We start from the raw sequence: 23,283 nt of genomic DNA, 5'->3' as shown, positions 1-23,283 counted from the left end.
GGGAAGCAGCACTTGCTGAAGTTTTGCTATAAGCCCATTTTTCATAAAGCCTGTCCCCATTTTGGTGTTTTGTTCCAATCAGATGATACCCCTGAGGGTCTTGGGTGGGGGAGAGCACAATCCTGCCATCCCAGATGGTGCCGAGCTGTGATCCCCGTCCTGGATGGTGCTGAGCTGCCCTTTGGCACAGGAGCCTTCTCAAGGCTGCTTGATAAAAGGCAAGAGAAGGCACGGATCGTGTCCCATGGTGCAGGAGGTTAAACAGGAAAGGTTTAAGTGTGTAATTAACTTGGAAGCGAGAGCAGTGTAGGCTGTGTGGATGAAAGAGCGCGGGGTGGGCTGTAGGCAGGCGGCCACGTTCCTCGGTGGCCACGGAGAATTAATTAGATGCTGTCCTTTGTACTTGGTTGTTTGGTCTTTCTTTTTCTTCCTTTTCTTTGTGAATCACTAGTCCCTCCCCTCCCCAGATTTCCTCTTCTTCATCCCTGTAGAGGGAGATGCTGGGTGGCAGTGGTTCCCAAGGGATGCTGAGTGGCAGTGGTGTCCTTCTCCCTGGTGAATCCATTAAGCCACCTCCTTTTCTTTTTTTTATAGAAATTTTAGTTCATCTGGTGTTTAACCCTCACGTGATGCCTATGCCTCTGCTCTCTCAGCATGCCCTGGTGCTGCAGTGGTACCTGGGGGGATGCTGAGCCTGCTACCAGGCTCCCTGACAAACCCCTCCAGCTGCCTTTTTTTGCTTTCTTTCAAACAATTTTGCTTCATCTGGTGTTTAACCTCTACATTGGTGCCTGTCCCTCTCCTCCCTTCAACCTGGGCACCTGGTGGATCCATAGAGGTGGCAGCAGTACTTTAAGGAGGCTGGGCAGCACTGGTCTCCATCTCCATAGCAAATCTCTCAAACCACCTCTTTTTTTTTTTTTTTTTTTTTTTTAAAATACTTGTCCATCTGGTGTTAAACCCCCGTGTTGGTGCTCATCCCTCTCTCCCCTCTGCCCAGGAATGCTGTGATGTTCTGGGGGTTTTGTGTGGAGTGTTTAATGGAGCACATCTCGTCCTTGGCACAGGCTGTCTGTTATGCATGAGGCAGGCTCTGTGCTGGGGGTGATTTAGGCAGCTTTGGGGTGTTCAGGCTGTGTCTCGGACACGTCCCAACCCCGGGGGCAGACCCCCAGCTCCCTGCAGTATTTTTAGCTGCTGTTGCGTTGGGATCACACCTCCTGCGCTCGCTGCCTTCACCTCCGCGCTTGGAGCTGCTGTCACCCTGGCCTGGAGCCAGCTCAGGGGACCTGGGGCTCCTTGGTTCATTTTTAGGGTGTGTCCATACCTGCAGCAGTCTCAACCGGCTCCCACAGTCCTTGTCCTGCTGCCCTTGGGATGGAATAACCCTCACACTGCTGCAGGTGGATGTTTTGGGTTGCAGCCTCCCTGCCCTCCTTGCAAACATTGTGATGAAACACTAATTTTTTTGCGAGTCGTTCTGGGTTTCCCCTCTCTGACTTTCCACAGCTGCTGGAGCACCTCCAGCCACCCCCTGTGGAGTTGGGTTGTTGGCATTTAATTGCTCAGGTGTTAATTTTTATGCCCTTAATCTTGTGATGAGGAGGGAGAATCTGCTGGAGGTCGAGTTCTCCCAGCCCCGTCCTTGGCTGGGGAGAGATGGTGCCAGAAGCATCCCATAACTCATGGAAACCAAGATTCTATGAAGCCCCTTTGGCTTTTTTCCCTGTATGTACAAATCACGGACAAATTAGTCAGGGAAATGGAGTGGCCAGGCCAACTGCCTTTGTTTTGTGCCGTGGATGGGAGGGAAGGCTCGTGCCGGGAAAAGCCTTGGCAGTAAACCTGTCCAGGAGGGAGATGGATCAGCTGGGCCAGCACATATCTGCTCTGTAATTGCATTTTAAACTTCTGGAGCCCAGACATTGTCTCGTGGGTGGCTGAGGATGCAGGTGTGGGGTGATGGAGCCGTGGGTTGGTGGCAGTGGCTGTGCTGGGGATGGCAGCAGGATTTGAGTGTGGGGCTGCAGTCCAGGGGGAGGAGGAGGAGTAGAGTACATATCTCATTATCTTTTCAGTGGCTGGGAATAATTTACTGGGGGGGAAGAAGTCACTTTTGCCTGGGAAATGGGGCTCTGCCAGCCTGAAACGTTGTTTGACTCTGCTCTGGTTTCTCAGGCCAAAAAAAATCCCTCAAGAACAAATTTCTGCCTCCCAGAATATCCCGCTCAACAGATCTTGGAAAGAAACACTTAGGCCTTTTTTTCTTTTAAATCACTTGGCACTTAGTCTCTGACACTGTTTTATTTTGAAATTTATTTTATTTCCCTTCCTTCCTGGAAAATTTTGACAGATTTGTGCTTTTCCTCCCGTTAGGAAGTGCAGCCAAGTTCCAGACTCTAAAATCCGACACGTCTCGTGGTGAGAGCTGAGGACCAGGGGCTGCAGTGCGGGGGCACATCCGCACGTGGGCTGGGCAGACGCTCCATTTCGGGAAGGGCTTTAAGAAAGCTGTGATGTCTCAGTGCCTCCAGACATATGAATAGGAGAGAATTTGCTTACAGTTTTTTAAAAAGAAGTTTCTTATGGCTGTGAGAGGAAAAAACATTTGGTGACGGAGCTGGAATGTGCCCTTGTGCTTTAAAAAATGAGTGCAAAGGGGCGAAAAAAGCCACAAATGTCTTCTTATGTATGAAAGAGTTGGGAATTGAAATTTCCTGAGCATCTTATGGGCTTTTTTCCCAATGTTTGGACTCTTGTTTGACTAAATGTTGCATCCAACATCCCTGAGCACAGGGAGGCACAACCCGTGCCAGCAGTGAGGCCATTAACTGCCAAATCCCCAGGTGGCAGGGGGAATTACCGATGTAATTTGGGATAAAATAGGAAGAAAACAGCAGAAATAATCCCTTGGCCCAGCTCTGTTTTCCTGTGGTGCATTAGGGGATGTTTGCCGTTGTTCATTCCGCTTGCTCAGGGCTTCCTGGGGCCCCTCGTGAGCCCAGGCCCCGTTAATTAGCGCTGTGCCCTGGTCCCTGTAATCGTGGCTTTAATGGGACAATGGGGCAGTGTGAACCAACAGCCCCTGGTGGCCCCACAGCAAAGCTGACCTGGGCTCCAGGGTTGGATGGATGTGGGATGATGGGGGAGCTGGGTACAGGATGGGGGAGCTGGAAAATGAGGGTGGACTGGAATGTGGGATGACAGGAGGGGGCTGGATGCGGGATGGGGGGCTCTCTCTGTTTCACCTCCCCTGGGAAGAAGTGGCCTTTTGGCATTTGCTGTACTCCTCTGTGCTCAGCTGAGCACGCTGTGGACCAGGGAAGTACCGTGTAAACACCCTCAGACCTCCAAGGGATAAATCTGTAATAAAATATGACTGCCAAAAGGACTCAGCAGTGCCAAGGAGGGGGGCTCAGGGCTCCGTTCAGGGTTGAAGGTCCTGGCTCAGAACTGCCACACTCACATCAGGCCATGCAGAGAACCCCAGGAGCCCAAGCCACAGGTGGAGGGTTGGGGTCAAATCCACCACAGCCAAATGCTGTTTCCTGGGGAAAATCCTTTGTGCTACTGACCCCCAAGAAGGGAAGCTGGGAGCTGCATCCTGCTCCTTCTTCCCTCCCTGGGACCTGAGACCTGCCAACTTGTGTCATTGGTGAAGATACACAGGAGCTGTGGGTAGCAACAGGACCAGACCCCTGCTCACGGTGCCCTTGGGGAGTGGCTGGAGTCCCTCAGCATTCCAGGGGCATCACGCCATCCTGGTGGGCTTTAGGGGAGGGAGCAGCCACTCTGGGAGCTCAGGGGCTGATGGGTCTGTCCCCACAGCTGGCTGCACCTTTGAGGAGGACAGTGAGCCCAACCAGTGCGAGTACAGCCAGGGCGAGGACGATGACTTCGACTGGGAGCTCATCCGCAGTTACCTGGTGCCTCACCTGACGCCTGACCTGCCTCACGGTGAGTGCCAGCGTCCCCCGTGTCCCTGGGGCCCTCTGTCCCTACCCTGCCTCTGTGTCCTGTACCCAGGGCTGGGCTGTGTGGCTCCTCCTCCTTTAATTCCTGCAGTGTTTTAGACTTGGCTTCTCCCTGCTTATGTGGGAAATGGGGAAAAAACCCCGTTTCTGGCTTTTTCAAGTGTGGGGAAGGGCTTGTGAGTTGGAGGCATCTCCAAAGTCTTGGGAATTATAAGAAGAAAATGAAAATGGACTTTAAAAAAATCTCATTGGTTTAAAACTGTTTTTTTTTGTTATTTTCTGGGTCCATGTCCTCTCTGGTGGCCAGGCTGGGGGAGCTCCCCTCTCCAGGGTGGTGTGGGCACCATGCCTGGATGCATCCAGGCGCTTTGCTTGCTCCCTGCTCCCAACTATGTCCTGCTGTGACCCCCTTGAGTTGTCTCTGAGCCCATTTGCTCAGTGAGGTGCACTGGACTTGGGATGCTCCTTGTTTTTGGGACTGCTGGCTCCTACCTGATCCTGAAGGGCCAGTCCTGTGCTGAGGATGGGCAGAAAAACAGGAGAGCTGGTTTAGAGCTCAACAGTAAAAAGAGCCGTTTCTGTTTGTCAAAATGTTACCTGCTTTATAGGAAACTCTTTACTGTTCCATCAACCTGCCTCCAGCTGCTTATCTTGTGCCTTGTTCATGCCAGGACTTAATTTGGCTTTTCCCCTCCACTAACTCTGCTCTGCCATTACCTTTCCCCATCACCTTCTCCTTCCATCCTGTCTCTCCTGGCATGTCCTGGGTGCTGGGCGATGGCGGGGATCTGCTGGCAGATCCCTGCTCCTCCCTTGATGATTTTTCCAAGTAATTGCTTTAAACTGAGCTATCCTAATTGGTATGTGTCCAGGGGATTTTCTGGGGAAAGCAGAGCTGGGGGTTGAGGTGGCTTGTGATGCAGTGTCTGAAACTTGTAATTAGTTGAGTTTTCTGCTCAACACTGAGCTGTAATTTAAAATCTGCAGTGAGCTACCTGAGCTTAAAGCCTGGGGCTTGCAGGGGGCTGGAGGGTTGGGTGGAATAGGGCTTCTCTCCTTACTTGAGGAAAAAACTGTGGCTCAGCAGGAGATGGGGTCTTAAAGGAACACAAAGAGTTTAAGGAATAAACTCCAGGATTGATGGGGAGGTGGGTGTGACATCTCACGTTGGATGGTGTGAGCATTGCAGTGTCACCCCAGGAAGAGGACACTTGTCCCTGCAGCTCCCCTAAGACCAGGTAATGCTGTTGGCTCATTATCATGGGGCACCAGGGGGGTTGCAGGGACCCCGTATTTGGGTGGTTTTGTCCCGTTTTGGGTGGGGACCTGAGGCTTCTGCAGCCCCATCACCCCCTTGGTCCTTACAGCAGCTCAGGGGATCAAAGGGATTTCACAGTGCCAGGGCCTCTCCAGGGAGCACTTTCCAAAGGAGTCTCGTGGTCTCAGATTAAAATTAGTTTTTATTGGAGATCAGCCAGTTTCAAGGAGTGTAGGATTTATTGGAGTGGGTGCTGGCTGCTGGCCACCTACTGCTGCCTTTCCATCTGACTCTCTTCTTGCTTTCTTGTTTAGTTTAGGGGTCCCCCCCCCCCCCTTTTCTTGACTTGTCTCTCACCTAAAGATGATGGATGGGTCTCTCCCATGTTGCAGTTGTGGGTTTTGGGGTTTTTTTTTGTCTCTTTATTGTTCCTTTTTTGAAGGAGCAGTTGCAGGGTGAGGCAGATGTGAACTTGTAATTCCAGACTGGTTTGGGCTGGGAGGGACCTTAAAGCTCATCCCATCCCACCCCTGCCCTGGCAGGGACACCTCCCACTGTCCCAGGGGCTCCAGCCTGGCCTTGGGCACTGCCAGGGATCCAGGGGCAGCCACAGCTGCTCTGGCAATTCCAGCCCAGCCCCTCCCCAGCCTGCCAGGGAACAATTCCCAATTGCCAAGATCCCATCCAGCCCTGCCCTCTGGCAGTGGGAGCCATTCCCTGTGTCCTGTCCCTCCATCCTTGTCCCCGGTCCCTCTGCAGCTCTCCTGGAGCCCCTTCAGGCACTGAAAGGGGCTCTAAGGTCCCTCACTCAAAATATTAAAACAACATATTTGTGGGTGTTTTTTTTCCTCAAATGTGCTTTTTCCTAGATTTTCCTTCCAAATTCACTGACATTAGGAAACCCCCTATGCACCGGAGCTTCTCAGTGCATGGAGCTGCTGTGTCCCTGCACAACCCTGTCCCTGTGCTGGGGGGGCTGAGCTGTTGTCCCCACCCTGAAGCACTCTGATGCCTCCCAATCCCATCCAAGGAGCTGCTTTTTCAGCTCTCAGCTGCAGCACCACTTCCCAATCAGCTCCTGCTGCAGTCCATAAAACCCTTGAACAATGAAGCCTGATTGTTTGCTCCCATGGGAATTGCTGCAGTTTGTCCATGGACCCTGTGGTGGTGGGAGATCAGCCCTTGGTGCTGGGGGTGCTTTGGGAGATGTTCAGCACAGAAGTGAGGAGTGGTTCCCTGGTTCCTGTGCTGGCTGTGACACGGAGAAGGATCTGGCACACATCAGCTTCATCTTCCAGCGGGATTTCCTGGAGACAGATGCTGCAGTGCTCAGACCTGCTCCCCTGGCACCTCTTGTCTGGCAGTGCCGCCCTCTCCCTGTCATCCTGCTTGCCTTCCCTGCCTTCTAATAGCTCTTGGAAGTTATTTTTTATTTATTTTTATCTCTCAGTGATTTTGTAGGAGGAGAAACTCATCGAGACAGAGAAGTGGGGGGAGTGGGTTCTTCCCTCCTCTTCTTGCAGGGCTGTTTGGGTTTTTCCTGGAGGGATGCAGTGGCAGGCAGAACCCTTGGGATGGGCTGCATGATGGGAAGAGCTGCCCCTTCCCTGTGGGCAAGCAGGGCTTCAACTGGCCTTGGGCACTTCCAGGGATCCAGGGGTAGCCAAGGCTGCTCTGGCCACCTTGTGCCAGCCCCTCCTCCCCCTCACAGGGAACAATCCCTTCCCAATATCCCATCCAATCCTGCCCTCTGGGAGTTTGAAGTACCTTTGCTTCTCTTATATTTATAAAAGAAACCCAACCCACACCCTGGGCTTCAGGTTAATGCCAGATATTTACAGCAGAGGAGGATAAAATTAGCACAAAAGCGAGTGGTTGGAACCTGCTTTTTCCAATGCTGCAACACCAGGAAGAAAAATAAGAGGGGAAAATAGCATGTGTGGGAAGCCCTGCCTGATGAGGGATGCTCAGGTGCATCCCTGCTCCCAGGTGACCTTATGGGCATTCTCTGTCTTTTAAAATAACTCATCAGTGGTTTAATTTTAGTCTTGGCCTCTTTATTTTGGTCCTATGGCTTTTTGTTTGTAAAGGGAGGGCAGAGGAAGGGCCTGTTTGTTAACGAGAGCCTATTCATTAATGAGGTGGCTTTTGGGAGATGTCCCCTGGCATGAGGTGGGTCAGTGGTCTCTCTCCGCTCTGCTGTTGCCTGGACCAAATGGGGCTGATCTCATTAGAGCAGAAGTAATGTTGCTGGGGGAAATGAGAAGAGAAAAAAGAGAAGCATGGACGTAGTGCCTTCCCCTTGGTGGGTGAAACGAGCTGTGCTGGACTCCGAGGAAATAAATTGTCATCGTTTTATTTCACCCTGAGTAGCCACCCCAAGGGGCTGGCAGGGCCAGGCAGCCATGCAGGTCAGTGGTGTGGGGAAAATTTCCCTTTTAGGGATTTCTTTCCCTTGCTCCAGCTCCCATCCCTGAAGGATGCACTGGGAGATGCATCTGGTACTGGCACTGTGTCACCCCAGCTGGTGCTGTGACCCCCGGGTGTTTTGGGGTCCCCCCAGGTGCAGGTCCCAAACTCTGGGGTAGTAGATGGGTCTCCCCTGCGATCCCAAATGCTGCATGGGCATAGATGGGTGCCCCTTGCAATTCCCCTTCACCTTCCTTTGGCTTTTCTTGGAGCTGCTCAGTGGGAGTCAAGGGGAGGAAAGTGCCCGAGCTTAGAATTAATTGATAACGAAACACTGACTGTCAGGAAAACAATGGTAGCCTTGAATAAATGGCCCAGCTTTGTTACTTACAGCTTCTGCTGGTATTAAAATGGAGATTAATAATCCCCTTGCCTTTGGTGAGGGGGAGGATTTCGTGGGGCAGCTTCCCATCCATCCTGTATGCCAGCCCCGTGGCTGTGATGGACAGCTCTGGGAGCTGTCACGAAGGGCTGGGACTCCTGCATCCCCCTCCTGCCTTCAGACTGCCTGGCTTGGAGCGTGCAGGACAGGGAGTGATGCTGCCTTTGGGATCCCATTTGGGACTGTCATCCTGAGTGCTCTATAAGGATGGCTTCAAGGCTGTGCTGGGGCTCTTGGTTTTGCTGCTGGTGGTGTTGGGTGGTGGGAGGTGGAATCCCAGCGGCTGCTGGTGGTGGGGCATCTCTGGGAATGACATTCCAGGCACCCCTGAGAGCTGGGATGCTACTGCTGCTCCTTAAGCCAACGAGGATTTCCCTCTGTGAGTGCCTGCTGAGCACAGTTTAAATGTGGTGACAACTGTGTGGTAAATGATGGAGGTAAACAGCTGGGCCCGGCTGGGGAGGGGGACTGGTGCAGCCAAAGCTGTGAGAGTTAAAGAAGAGCAACATTGGAGCCTTTCCTGGCCCTGGGGAGGCAGCAGCTCTGATCCTCCCCTCCTCATCCAGCAGCCAGGTCCCATTGCAGTGTCCTGCTGCTGCCCAGAAGGCATCTACCCCTGACTCCATCCCAAGTCCCTCCTGTCCTGCATATCCTCATGGGCTGCCATGGACCAGTGCCCTGGGACACGTGGGCATCTTTGTGGTTCCGTATCCTCCACCTTCTCTATCCCTGCTGGCAAAGCTCAGGAGAGGTGGAAATGGGAGATTAGAATGATAGAATCTCCTTAGTTGGGAGGGGCTCACAGGGATCATCCAGTCCAACCCCAGACTCCCCAACAACCCCACCCTGGGCATCCCTGGAGCTCTGGCAGCCTCGGGGCCGTGCCCATTCCCTGGGGAGCCTGGGCAGTGCCAGCATCCTCTGGGGGAAGAATCTTGCCCTGATCTCCATCCTGAGCTGCCCTGGCCCAGCTCCAGCCATGCCCTGGCTGCTGTCCCTGTCCCAGACCAGAGATGGGAGCTGCAGATCCCTGAGCTTTGTCCTCAGTGTCCTCTGCTCCAGCTGCACACACCAAGTGCCCTCAGCCACCCCCTCTATGGCCCCTCCAGACCCTTCACCATCCTTGTAATTAACTCCAGTCTCTCCCCCTTCTCCCTGGCTGCTGCAGGCTCCTACCTGATGGTGAACTCCTCTCAGCACAGCCCGGGCCAGAAAGCTCACCTACTCTTCCAGGCACTGAGTGAGAATGACACTCACTGCCTCCAGTTCAGCTACTTCATGTTCAGCCGGGATGGGCACAGCCCTGGCACCCTCAGCGCCTACGTCTGGGTCACCGGGGGCCTGGTGGGCAGCGCCGTGTGGAACGCGTCCGGCTCGCACGGCCGCCAGTGGCACCAGGCAGAGCTGGCAGTCAGCCTGTTCTGGCCCAGCGAGTACCAGGTGAGGCCCAGCAGCCCCCCGGCCCCAGCCTGGACCCCTGGCCACGGGTGACCCCTGTTTGGTGCCGCAGGTGCTCTTCGAGGCGGTGGTTTCCAGCGAGCGCAGGGGGTACCTGGGCCTGGATGACATTTTGCTCCTGAATTATCCATGCTGTGAGTGCCGTGGGATGGGATCTGAGGGGGGGTTGCTGCTGGGCTCGGCTGGGCAGCAGGGCTTGAAGCTGGTGTCCATTGGGATGGTTCTGGGGAGAGCAGAGGGCCTAATGCTGGGGTGCAGCCTGGTGGCACTTGGGTGTCCTGATGTTACCTACGCTGGTGGAGCTCCATCTCCTGGGCACCTCTGAGGCTCCTTTTTGCATCTCCGTCCCTATCCCCACCAAAAAAGCTGCAACATTGCTTTTAGTTTTTATAAAACCTTAGAAAAGCACAGACTGAACACAAGGCATGAGTGTGCCCATCAAGAGGGGCCACCCAGGCTGGTGGGGGGTCCAAAATCCCAGACTGTTCCAACACACTGGCTCTTGGGGTCACCTCCTATTTCTTGCAGGCTGGGCAGGAGACCTGCCCCCTCTGTCAATCCCATACCCTGCATCTGGCAGCAGCACTGTGGGGTGCTGAAGAGAAAGGCTTATCCCTCCCTGGAACACTGGCTGGTTCTGCTGGAACGTGTGCCTCAGTCGGAGCCAGGCTCTGAGGGTGGGCATCAAGCCTGTCCGGAGCTCGGCTCAGCTGTGACATCCTGGGTGGATTTTTGGGTGGGGAGAGATTTTTGTGGCAGTGCTGCTGTGGGTCTCCTTGGACCTCAGGTCCTTCCTCACCTCTTGCTTTGTCCCTTGGCAGCGAAAGCGCCTCATTTCTCCCGCCTGGGTGATGTGGAGGTGAATGCAGGACAAAACGCCACCTTCCAGTGCGTGGCCGCTGGCAAGGCTGCCGAGGCTGAACGCTTCCTCATGCAGGTGAGGAATGGTGGTGGTGAATCGGCTGCAGGCAGCCCCACACATGGCTTTCCTGTGGGAGAAAACCCCGCTGGATATGGCAGGACAAGGGCGATCCCCCTGCTTTTAAGCAGACATCATGTGGGGACACCCCTGGTGGCTCTGGAGGTGCCGTGTGCCCCCTGTGACTCTGTGTGTGTCCCGTGGGCAGAGGCAGAGTGGCGAGGTGGTCCCTGCTGCCTCAGTGAAGCACATCAGCCACCGGCGCTTCCTGGCCACGTTCCAGCTGGACGCGGTGTCCAAGGCGGAGCAGGACCTGTACCGCTGTGTCACCCAGTCCGCCCGCGGCGCCGGCGTCTCCAACTTCGCCGAGCTCATCGTCAAAGGTGGGTGAGCTGCCCTTGCCCGCTTCGGGGCCGTGGCGGGCCACTCCTGCTCTGCTGTGTGCAGAGGAAGGTGGGATGCCTGGAACACGAGGATTGCAGTTTCTCACTGTGGAAGAGTTGCTAAGCATGGACTGTGCAGCATAAAACCAGAAACTCCCTTTCCTGTTGGCCTTAGATCATTTATTTTTGATTGCGGTAGGTGGGAATTAATTAATTATGGTGAAACTGTGCGGCACCATGCTGGGCTGTGTGACTTACAAAGACAATTAAGGTTTGATCAGATGAAACCCTATTGCAGCTGTTAAAGCCTTCTGAAAGTGATGGAGGGCACAGGCACAGACTGAAGACTAGATGGTGTTGTCCTGTACTTGGGTGACTCCCATGTCCTCGGGGTGGGGAATCTGAATTTGTTCTGTGCTCTGCAGCACAAATGCCAGAATGGTTTGGGTTGGAAGGGACCTTAAAGCTTATCCAGTGCCACCCTCTGCCATGGGCAGGGACACCTTCCACTCAACCAGGTTGCTCAGAGCCTGGCCTTGGACACTTCCAGGGATGGGGCCAGCCACAGCTTCTCTGGGCAGCCTGTGCCATGGCCTCCCCACCCTCACAGGGAAGAATCTTTTCCTAATATCTCATCTAAACCTACTCTCTGTCAGTGTGAGGCCATTTTCCCTTGTACTGTCACTACATGCTCTTGTAAAAAGTCCTCTGCATCTCTTTTGTAGCCCCTTTCAGATACTGGAAGGCCACAGTTAGGTTCCCTTCAAACCACAGTTAGGTGACCCCAAATGTTCCCTTCTCCAGCCTAGGTGTGGTGGGTTGGTGTGGGAAGAGACACTGGAAATGTGTCTGACTGCGGGCTGTAAACAATAAAATAAACCCGTGGTACCTGTGGTTGTGCTGGCACGGGCCTGGCTCTGGGGATGCTCCAGCTGCCCCTTCTGTGCTCTTTTCCAGAGCCCCCCACCCCCATTGCCCCCCCCCAGCTGCTCCGGGCTGGCTCCACCTACCTCATCATCCAGCTCAACACCAACTCCATCATCGGAGACGGCCCCATCGTGCGCAAGGAGATCGAGTACCGCATGACCTCGGGGCCCTGGTCGGAGGTCCACGCTGTCAACATGCAGACCTACAAGCTCTGGCACCTGGACCCTGACACGGAGTACGAGATCAGTGTCCTGCTCACCCGGCCGGGTGAGGGGGGCACCGGCAAACCGGGGCCGCCCCTCATCAGCCGCACCAAGTGCGCAGGTGGGCCCCACGGCGTCCCTCGGGACAGCTCTCCAGGCACCCTGGGCCCTGCCCCTGCCAGCTTACCAAGGCACCTGTGTGTGTCTGTGTGTGTGCTGTTGGCAGAGGTGCCCCCTCATTAACTTCTCCCATTCACTCCAATTAGAGCTGATTAAACTCCCTCCCACTGATGGCACTTGGTCGCTCTTGTCTCGAGAGCCTGACTTGGGTGTGATGACACCACAAGGGCTCTCATGGGGCAGGCACCTTTCTCTGGGTAGCTGGGGCTGCTTGTGGGGCTGGCACCCTGCTTCACCTCTACAGGGAAGGATGAGCGTGGGGCAGCTGCTGTCCCTGCAGAGTTGGTGACTGAGAGATATCCCCAGTGGTGTCCCCAGCCCTGTCTGCAGGGCAGCAGCATTCTGTGCTGGGGCTGGTCCCACTTTTGCAGTCAGGGTTGCTCTCTGCACTTACCCCTTTTGTCCCTATGGACAAAAGTGTTTTCCCTGATAAGACACATAAATCCATGAGATGTTTGCCTCCTCGCTCACCTCTCCCAGTCTCTCTTCCCCACAGAGCCCATGCGAGCCCCCAAAGGCCTGGCTTTCTCCGAAATCCAGTCCAGACAGCTGACGTTGCAGTGGGAGCCATTGGGCTACAACCTGACTCGCTGCCACACCTACACCATGTCCCTGTGCTACCGCTACTTCGTGGGCAGTGGCCACAACCAGACCTTCCAGGAGTGTGTGAAGATGGAGCGGAACGCCAACCGCTACACCATCAAAAATCTGCTGCCCTACAAGAACATCCACGTCAAGCTCATCCTCTCCAACCCCGAGGGCCGCAAGGAGGGCAAGGAGGTGATATTCCAGACAGATGAGGATGGTGAGTCTGCTCGGGGAGGTGCATCATCCTCAAAATTGGAACTCTGTAGCTGGTGAGCTCCTGGGGTTTCTCCTGTGGCATGGTGTGCATCCCTGGCTCCTGGCCCATGGGCATGATGGGACTATCTCCTGAGCCAAGGGGGAGGTGAAAAGGATCTCGCAGCCCCAGAGGTGTGCAACAGGAGGCAAGGGAAAGGGCAGTGCTGGTGTTTGGGGAAGGGAGATGCCTGGGGGGCTGAGAGGCTCAGGGCTTGGATGGGGGTGTCACCGTGGACACACTGCCCTCATCCTTGGAGTGGAATTTTACCCCTGGCTGGCCCAATGGAGGGTGTGGGAGTTGGCTTATACACAGCTTCTCGAGCACAAGTCATCCTCACTCACACGTTATTGGGAACCAAGGCCTGGCAGCTATAATAACAGCAATTAAAACAATTAATACTTTGCACTTAGGTAACATCTTTTATCTGCTTGGTTTCTGGTGGATTGGGCACTGCTGCATTTCTGGGAAAGTGCTGTTCACCAGGGTGCATGTAGCTTTTTTTGGCTTCCCTGATGCTCTTCCCTGGTGAAGTTTGCTCTCGAGTGGGTTTGGGTTTGTGCACAGACTTCTGCAGTGATACGGCCCCAGTTTCTGGCAGCAGCTTTGCTCCTGTTTTCCCCCTGTTCTGGCCGTGCCCTGTTCTGGGTTCCCTGTCACCTGAGTGGGAGGACATCCTTGATGGACACTCCAGCATTGCTCCAGGACTTCCTGGTTTTGGAATCTATTGCTCTGGTGAGCCCTTCCCTGAGGATCTGCTCAAGCTGAGGCTGCTGGAGAGGTCTCCCAGGTCTGGCTTTACCTGCCCCTCACCCTGACTGCTCGCCATCAGCAGTGCCTGAGTCACTCTGGGCTTTGGAGATCCGGGGGATATGGCAGGAGGTACAGGACAGAGCTGGCTCCATGTGTCCAGTGCCACCCATCAGTGACAGGCCACAACGAGGGCTGGCCTCTCCCACTGCTGAATGTGGCTGGAGCATCCCTGGCACTCACGGAGTCATTTCTAAGGAAGAACAGAATTAATCCCCAAACCACTTTTTAAGCATAAAAAATCAGCAATTAAAGGGACTGAACTGGTAATTGCAAGGGACTGAGCTGCCTCCAGAGCCCCGGAGGACCCCTGAGGAGAAGGCTGCTCATGGAATTCCCCTGCACAGGATTTGCCATTACGTGTGCAAAGCTCACTCCTGTCTCCCAGGCTGGAAGGCAAAACCTGAAGAGCTGGAGAGGAGCTGAAAGCATCTCCAGGTCCTTTTTCGTCTTCAAATCCTAAATCCAGCACCTTCCTCTGTACACCAACACTTTACACATCCCCAACCCTCAGCCTGCCCCAGAGGGGACACCCAGCTCTGCCCTGCCAGTGGTTTATTTTCCAGCTATAATTGCTCCAGTTGTTCTCACTGGGCTGTGACTGCTCCAGCTGTTTGCTTATGGAATATTAATACACGAGCTCCAGATGTCTTTTTGCTATACTATAATCACTCCAGCTGCTTTTTCCTGTGCCTCAATTAACTGGGGCTGCTAGCTTCCCCCTTGGATTGAACTTCAGGCTGTGTATACATTCGGTCTCGTGGCGATGGATCTATGGATATCCTCCTACGGATATATGGCAGATACTCCTCACATGTCTGGCCCAGCCTGCCTGGGAGGATGATGAGTTCACCCTAGAACTGCAGGATGAACAGCTGCCCCACAAGTAAACCAAGTTGCCAAAAGCTTGTTAATGATAGAACCCTTAATTGTGGTTTATTCTGGCCCAAGGCCAGTTTTGGCAGCAGCATCCCCTGGGGCTACTGTTGGTGGGCTGCAAAGAAGCACCTCCCCATCCTGAGTGGTAAATCCTGGTTTGGGGCTGGAAAATCCAAGTAACTGGGCCAAACCAAGGCTGTTGTTCACAGCATCCTTCTTGGGCCCCAGGCTGTGCTGGGCGTGTGGGCAGGACACTGAGGGAAGTGTGCTGCATCCATAGGTTGTCCAGCTGGTGTTTCAGTGCCCCCCATGGATCCAGGTGACCCACAGCTCGAGACTTCATTCTGTGTGTGCATGGAATGATGAAACTCAATCCCAGGGACCTGTGGAAATATCCTTGCAGTGTGATGGTGCTGCAGGGAGCCGCTTGTCCTGGGAGCAGGCAGGGTGCATGCAATGCGAGTCAGGATAAATATATATAATTCCATAAATATATGTGTGCAAATATGGATAGCAGAGAGGTATGTGCACACCTGGGAGCTGTTGTGTGCATCCTCTGCCTTTCCCAGCCTAGGATGGAACCTTCCCAATATTACTTGAATGTGTGTGTGTGTGTGTGTGTGTATATATATATATGTGTGTGTGTATATATATGTGAATATATAGGTATTATAATATTAATATAATATATAAATTATCCTATAGACAATAGCAATGATACAACATATAATAATAGAAAATAAGATGTAATTGTCTATATCATGCAGGCTATATATAATAATAGAAAATAACATATAATTATATATAGTGTAGGTTCTGTATATTAAAACCCAATCTCTGTAGGTACACACTTTACTGCCCTACAGGTTTCCGTAATTCTTCCTGAATTTAATAAGTGCCTGTGTACACGTGTAGGACACAGTGCCACTGATTAAATTAACTTGTAAATCAGGTGGAAACGGCTCGTTTGCACGGTGGGAAGCGCGGGAGGTGATCCCTCTCTCCCAGTCCCGTAATTACACCTGAACAAAAGCTGTGAAAAAAACCAATCAGAGAGAAGAGCTGCTGTCCCCCGCAAGGTTTGGGAGTGGGGGATGCTTCTGGTGCCTTCCCGAGCCATTGCCTTTCCTCGCTGACCGCCTCGGGTGGAGAAATCCATCATAAAGGAGCGGATATTGATCCTGGCGCCGCTGATTGCCGTCAGTGATTACAGTTATTATTGTGGTGGTGTTAATTAGAGGGGAGGCCGGGCCACGTTGAGCCCGTCTGCATGTGAGGATGTTGCTGCTTGTTGGCACTGTCTCCACAGGATGCTAATGGCTCCAGGGGGAAATTGGGTTGTGGGGGAAAAGAGAATTTATTTCTTTTCCTCATGCTGGAAAGCTCGGGCACCCTGTGCTGCTGCCAGTGCCTGGGCTGAGGTGCTGGAAATGGTGCCTGCGGGGTTTGTACTGGTGTGGGGACCTCCCCTTCCCACGGCAAAGTGTCACCAGTGGGTCCAGGAGCATCAACGCCTTGGGTGTCTTCCTGAGGAGCCACCAGTCCTGTCTGGTGGCACTAGCTGGAGGTGGGTGACACGGCAAAGGGAGTGTGGTGGCTTGGTCACAGGGCTCAACTGCCACAGCCACCCAGAGGGGTTTCCTGGAGGATTTCTCCTTACCGACTGGTTTCCAGCTGCATCCAAGTACATCTCCTTTCCTTCCCCAGTGCCTGGCGGCATTGCCTCTGAGTCCCTCACCTTCACCCCACTGGAGGACATGATATTCCTGAAGTGGGAGGAACCGGTGGAGCCCAATGGCCTCATCACGCAGTATGAGGTACATCCTGGCTGGTGTGGCGCCTGGGGTACTGGGGATATGAGAAGGTCCTGCTTGGAGGGGTCTGGGACAACCTCTGCTGTTGGCCATGAGGATTAGAGGCAGCTGCTGCTACTCCTGAGCCCTTTGGCTTTTCCAGTAAACCTCTGCTTTTGTTTCATGTCAAAGTCCCTGGCTGCCTCCAGGCTGCCCCATGACCATCCTCTCCTCTGAATTTGTTGTTTTAATCCCTTCTCCACCTGAATCTGGGCTCTGTCCCCTCTCCCACGGCCACGTGTGATGCTGTGCCCTGTCTCTGCAGATCAGCTACCAGAGCATCGAGTCCTCAGACCCTGCAGTGAATGTTCCGGGCCCGCGGCGCACGGTGTCCAAGCTGCGCAATGAGACCTACCACGTGTTCTCCAACCTCCACCCCGGCACCACCTACCTGTTCTCCGTGCGGGCCCGCACCGGCAAGGGCTTCGGCCAGACGGCGCTCACCGAGATCACCACCAACATCTCCGGTAGGTTCCCCACTCCATTCCTGTTCCTGGGGCTTCTCCTCTGCTCAGGTGTCCTACGGTGGTGTGGAGCCTCTGGCTCACTCATGTGGTTTTGGTGACTGGCAGTGTTTTGGTGGCTGGATACTGCCATAGAAAGATGGTCTTGGTGGTGGCAGCTGTGCTGTGAGCCCCGGGCAGTCCCCAGACTGGTGGGTCCCTGTCTGGGGAGCCTGGCCAGCCCAGTGCTGGTGGCTGGTGCTGTATGAGTGAGGGATTAATTGGACTTTGTTAATGAGCTGTGCAGTACTCAGGGCTCTTTGCTTCTGTCCATGGTATCACATTAACTGCAGCAAATTAGCTGAACAGAGTGTGAATGGGGGCACTGGGACAAAGCAGCTCAAGCTGGACCCCCTTGGCTGCCAGTGATGGTTTGGGGACCACAAGACTATGCCAGGCATGAGGGGGGTCCCCCACCTTGGTCTGGGGGTGCTGCTGGGCTGGCTCAGATATGCTTCTGCCCTGGGGTGGGGGAAGCGCACACTGCCAGTGATTCCGAGTGGTGCTGTTCTTGGGCACATCTCATGACTGGAGTATTTGGGTCCTGCTGAGGTTGGATCCCACTCTTGGTTTTCTCCCTTGTGCCGGACTCATGTTGGTAAACCTCCCTTGTGCACACCCAGGGGTTGTCTCTCAACTCTTGTTCAAGACATGGAGAGGCTTTTTACTTTATTTGAAATAATTCATATGACACCAGTGGGTGATGCCTTGCCCTGGGCAAAGCTGCTCGTGCCTCAGTTCCCCCCTAAGCCGGGGGAGCCCCAGGACTCACCCCAGCTCCTGTTGCAGCTCCCACCTTCGACTACGGGGACATGCCATCGCCGCTGAGCGAGTCAGAGAGCACCATCACGGTGCTGCTGCGGCCGGCACAGGGCAGAGGGGCTCCCATCAGGTAGGTCAGGGTGCAGGAGGGTGAGACCCCAAAATGGGGTCCAAGGAAGGGCAGGACCATTCTTCCCAAAACTAACCTGTGCCTGGCCCTCACCAGCACCTATCAGGTAATTGTGGAGGAGGACCGGCCCAAGAAGCTGAAGCGGGAGCTGGGCGGGCAGGAGTGCTTCCCGGTGCCGCTCACCTTCGATGATGCCATGTCCCGCGGCTCCGTGCACTACTTCGGGGCAGAGCTGCCCGCCAGCAGCCTCACCGAGGCCAAGCCCTTCACCGTGGGGGACAACCAGACCTACAGTGGCTACTGGAACCCACCTCTGGAGCCCAAGAAGGCCTATCTCATCTACTTCCAGGCCATGAGCAACCTCAAAGGGGTGAGTAGCCCTGGCACCTGGTAAGGGCAGGCTGGGGTGTGGGGGTTGGTAAAAATGGGACTACTTTTAAATTGCCCTCCCCTGGGTCACCCTCTGGGTTCATTCCTGATGTCCTGCTAGGGGGCAGTTGGTGCTCCAGACCACCCTTATGGCATGTTGAGATGATGGGTGGGTGTCCTGCTCCAGCACCCCTGGGTGGTGCCTGTCCCCATCCCCGTGCCGATGTGGGGGGGTGGAGTAGCCGAATTTCCCCCACCCATTGCAGTACCAGCCAGGACACCAACAAGCACCAGTGCAGGGGAGCCCCTATTCCTGGGGCTGCTCCTGGGTTGGAGAAGGACTGTTTGGGCAGCCAGAACTGCGTGTCATTGCTGGAATCCAGCACTGGCAGGATGGCCAGTCCCAGCTCCAGAGAACTCCTGGGACCTCGCGGGCTGCCCTTCCCTCCCTGCTGCTGCCAGTTCCCTCTGCGGAGCTGCACCCTTTGCACCCACTGGGCTGATTCCTCCAAGTCTCCAGCAGGACCACCTGAACCCTGCTGGGATCCTTCTTGGCATCACCTGCTCCAGCAGCTCCTGTCCAACCTGCCGGAGCATCCTCATCCTGCACATTTCTGTCCTACTGCAAAGTGGTTACTGAGTCCTTTTCTTTGCTCCGGTGTCGTTCACTCCTCGCTTCATTGTTGTAATTAGAGCCGAGAGGGACAGGGAGGGTCCTGGCTCTGGCTCGCTTGGCACTGCTGGTTAATAACTGGTGGCTGATGCTGTGTTGCATCTTTCCTGCTGAGAGGTAATGGATTTATCCCAGCTGCCATCAGATGTTGGAAAAACGCTGGATCGTAGCTGGGGTTTTTCATGGGTCTTGTGCCCAATGAAGCAAGAAGCAGGAGAAGGAAAAGCTGGAGATCCCAGGGAGTGCAGTGCTGTAGTTGGCCCTGCCCTGGGCATGTGGCATGGGCAGGTCTTGGGCCGAGGGTGGATGGAGCACATCGGTGCCCGGTGTCTTGAGAGACTGGAGGATGCTTGGAGAAGACAACACTGCCAAAGTGGTGCTTTTTATTTTGCAACAGAAGTTGGATGCATGGAAAGATGGAATATTTTATCTGAACCCATCCCTAAATTGCAAATGTTAAAGCTATTGGAGACTTAAGCTGGAACCTCGTGGCAACCTTGGCAGCAGGTGCAGAGCACCAGGTCTGGGGCTTGAAACTTAAGTGGAAGACAAACCCGTGAAGCTCTGGATGACAACCTGGTAGTGTTTCAGCTGTAGCTGGTGGCACATTGGTGACATGTGGATTGGCTGCGTCTCCTGGGTTCTCCATGCTCTGGAGCTTCACCATCCCCTCTGTGCCAGGAGCAGTGGCTCCAGCTAAACCTGGGAATGCTGGGGACAGATCATTCAGCAGCATCTCTTGCGATGTGGGTCCCCAGGAGCTCTTTGAGTGCAGCACAAACCACCCATGGACTCCCTCAGTTTGGGGGCCAAAGCACCAATGGACCAGCCCTGTGCCCACCCAGCCTCGCTTAGGTGAGAGTGGGGAGCGGAGCCGCTGGGATGCTCGTCCAGCACTGACCCCCCTTTTTACCTCCATAGGAAACTCGGCTGAACTGTGTCCGGATCGCTCGCAAAGGTGAGCTCTCCCTTTCCCCTAATCCCAGTGAGGCTGCAGCTCTGGCCGCTCTGGCGGTCAGGGCTCTGCCAGTGGGTTTGGACCAGCACTGGTGGTGATTGGGCTGCATGTGATGGGTTATTCCAGCTCCACCCCACACTCTTTTGTTTTCCACTCTCTTTGGCATCTGGGGTTTTTCCCTTGGTTGAATTTTCCTTCCTAATGCTGTTAACATGGTGGAGGTGGGGCTGGAATGGTGGTGCTGGATGCCAAATCCAGGGATGGATGATCTTATGTGGGGTGTGATGAAATATGCACAAAAGGACTGTCCCACCCCACTGGAACTGAGAGAGGGACTTGTCCACAGTCGTAGTGTGGTGCTGCAGAGCCCTGTAGTGTCTTGTTTGGATAACTTGTGTTCATGGAGAAGCGAGCATCCCATGGGACAAATCCCAGTGTTTTCATGCCTGATGTTGCCAATCCCCCTGGAGTGGAGTGTGGTGGGTGCTCACAAGCACCCTTGTCCACCCACCCCTCTGCCTGTCCCTGTCCCCTGGCAGCTGCCTGCAAAGAGAGCAAGCGTCCCCTGGAGGTGTCCCAGCACTCGGAGGAGATGGGCCTAATCCTGGGGATCTGTGCTGGAGGGCTCATCATCCTGATTATCCTGCTGGGAGCCATCATCGTCGCCATTCGGAAAGGGTAAGGAGACCTGGGCTGGTGGCTGGTCCTCCCTCCCTCCCAGCTCAGCTCTTCTCCACCACCCCAGCACTGTCTGGAGTTACTGGTGGGGATTCAACTGCCCTGGGCAGGCTCCAGATGCTCCCTCGGGCTACGTGCCCATGCATCCCACTGGGCACAGAGCCCCCATGCTCTGTGACACCAGGCAGGGCAGGGGACACTGGGGACCGAGCAGCAAAGTCCTGGGGATGTCCCTACCCCCTCTGCAGCTTTGTTCCACTGTCGCTCTCCCTCATAATTTTTGGTCTTTTGCTTCTTTTCCTCCTGGTTCTTGGCTTTGTGTGGCTCTGGCAATCCTGCATGGATGGAAACGCTTCTGGCCCGAGCCCTGCACTGGTGCTGAGCCCAGCTGTCCCCATCCCACCAGCTCTTCCCTGCCAACAGCAGCCACGGGACTGCAGGGTGTGCAGCCCTGCACCTCCAGCCCAAAATTACAAAAACTAGCTTAATGTACACTGAGATGTTGCCTCTGGGCTTCCCTGTTGCCTTGGCCAGGCCAGCAGGAGCGCATCTAGCATGGATGTGGCCGTGGCTGTTGTGGTGGGCTTGCACTAGGGGAGCTCATGGTGGGGGGAGGGTGAGGGCTTTTCGGGACACTCATCCCTGGGAGCGCTGGGGATGCGGCCACTGCTTTTCACGTGGATGCAACGCCCTGGAAAAGTGGCTTCTTCTGTGCAGGGCTCGAGGCAGTGCCAGGCGGGGGGGCTCTCAGAGCTGGGATAAAGGACAGCAATTAAACACTGGGCTTGGGAGGATGGAGCAAAGTACACGAACAGCCACAGGGAGAGAAAAGCATCAGGGCAGAGCCTTGGCCCCCGTAAATCTGCAAAGCTCTTTATGGCTCCGTGCACCCTGGAAGGATCCTTGCAGATTTACATTGCTGGAAGAGTGGGGCTGTAGCATCCCTGCAGACTTTGAGGTGCGGGACTGGCTCGTGGCTCCATTGGCTCCTCCCCTGATGGAGCAGATGCCAGCAGTGCTGATGTGTTTTGGGGAGTGATGCTGTGGGTGGGAAGCTGTGAGTGTGGCTGCTGCATTCCCATTCCCATTGCCAGTGCTGCCAGGCAGGAGGAGGAGGAGGAGCAGCTCTGCTTCAGCATCCCAGGATGAACCTGTTGAAGGATAAACCAGAGCCACAAATTAGATCTGGTGCTGAGAAGCCTGAATTTGGGGCTGTTGGGAAGCTGGGATGAGCTGATAAATGTTCTCCAGAGTGCTTTGCCATTGGAGAAACACTGATGTGGTGGAATGGAAAAGCAGCCTTGGAATATGTCTGTCTGTGGTAAATGGTGGACTGTGAATGTGACATCCCAATGCCATCTACCTGTCTGGGTCCCTAACCAACAGCCTGGGGGAAATTCCTACATTTGGGACATCTTTGTTTTTCACTCTTAAAAATTATGGAATGACCCCTTGGAGAAGGTTGCTGTGGACACCCACCACAAGTGTGATCACACTGAGAGCCGGTGCTTGTGCACTCCTGCCAGGATGCTGGCTCCTGCCTGGAGTAAATAACCTGTGGGTGCCACAGGGGAGCCTGATTCCTTTATGGTGCATTGAATTTTCTGGCAGCTGACTTGCCCTGTAACCTCCCTTCCCAATGCTGGAGAAAAGCTGTTTATGCAATTTCTGCTGTTCTCTTTGCACGCTTGCCAGGAGGAACTACTATTCTTACTCCTATTACCCGTAAGTAATTGTCATTCTCCTGCTTTACCCCCCTCCCGGCCACCCCCCTCACCCCGCTGCTCCAGCACCTCCTTATCTCTGCCAAGTGCATTTTAAGGGTCTCTTTGGATCAGGGAAAATAATGCTGCCGAGCTTGTTAGAGACAGAAGGCAGTGTAAAGGTGAAGGGTCAGCAACTCTGAGTTGAATTCTGGATTTTAGCAGTGCCTTGCAGTGTTCCAGCCCCACCACAATGCTGACATGGGCTCAGATCTGTTCATCCTTCTGGCTTAATCACTGCTCTGGCTCTGGAGCCTGATGCTGCCTCAAAAATGTTCATTCAGGTTTCTTTGCCTGAATGACTTGAATTTGGGGTGGGAGGTTCTGTCCCAGTGAGAACTCCTGGGATTTTCCAGCATCTTTGTTAGGTGCCTAAAGAGACCCTGTGTGGGGGAAAAGCCTCCTCAGTGGGTGCTGAGCATGGGTTTACACAGGGGGTCCAGCCCATCCCTTGGGATGGATTTGGCCCCTGACATGGCTTTAAAATCACAGAATGATTTGGCTTGGAAAGGGCTTAAAGCTCATCTCATTCCAACCCTTGCCATGGGTAGGGACACCTTCCACTAGTCCAGGGTGTCATACCTGGAGAACTGGGGCTGGGCAGGGCTGGGGCAGATCAGTGTGATGGGAGGTGGCTGGAGAGAGCATTTGACTGCACAGGGAGCACACCTGGCTGTCCAAGGACAGGGGACAGGAGGGGACATACTGAGGTTGAGCAGCTGGAGTTGCTGCAGCCAGCAAGGGATGTTGCACGTGTGGCTGTGACTGGCTTGGGACAGCAGAGCACCGAAGCATGATGACCACACTACTGCAAATAATCCATTCTGCTCCTGGAATAATTTGAGCCCAGGAGCTTTGAGGGGACCTTAGAGCACCTGAGGGTGAGCCCTGCTCACTTCTGCTGCTCCCCA

At 54.5% G+C, this 23,283-nt stretch overlaps 1 protein-coding gene across 2 annotated transcripts in view; it reads left to right on the top strand.

Moving 5' to 3' along the window:
* Positions 1–23,283, top strand: part of PTPRU (protein tyrosine phosphatase receptor type U) — a 56,237-nt gene that overhangs the window by 11,590 nt on the left and 21,364 nt on the right. For both annotated transcript variants that reach the window (XM_041400100.1, XM_041400097.1), the window contains exons 2-14: positions 3,829–3,957; positions 9,252–9,523; positions 9,594–9,675; positions 10,363–10,478; positions 10,669–10,843; positions 11,801–12,094; positions 12,650–12,958; positions 16,391–16,500; positions 16,802–17,003; positions 17,829–17,931; positions 18,028–18,301; positions 19,895–19,931; positions 20,471–20,609. In XM_041400100.1, coding sequence (XP_041256034.1) covers positions 3,829–3,957; positions 9,252–9,523; positions 9,594–9,675; positions 10,363–10,478; positions 10,669–10,843; positions 11,801–12,094; positions 12,650–12,958; positions 16,391–16,500; positions 16,802–17,003; positions 17,829–17,931; positions 18,028–18,301; positions 19,895–19,931; positions 20,471–20,609 — 2,242 coding nt within the window. The remainder of the gene's footprint in view (positions 1–3,828; positions 3,958–9,251; positions 9,524–9,593; positions 9,676–10,362; positions 10,479–10,668; positions 10,844–11,800; positions 12,095–12,649; positions 12,959–16,390; positions 16,501–16,801; positions 17,004–17,828; positions 17,932–18,027; positions 18,302–19,894; positions 19,932–20,470; positions 20,610–23,283) is intronic.

This window comes from Onychostruthus taczanowskii, unplaced genomic scaffold, assembly GCF_017590055.1.
Source record: "Onychostruthus taczanowskii isolate IOZ18803 unplaced genomic scaffold, ASM1759005v1 scaffold171, whole genome shotgun sequence".
Taxonomy (NCBI): Eukaryota; Metazoa; Chordata; class Aves; order Passeriformes; family Passeridae; genus Onychostruthus; species Onychostruthus taczanowskii.
Note: the sequence above shows the minus strand (reverse complement) of the source record. Positions and strands in the feature narration are given on the sequence as shown.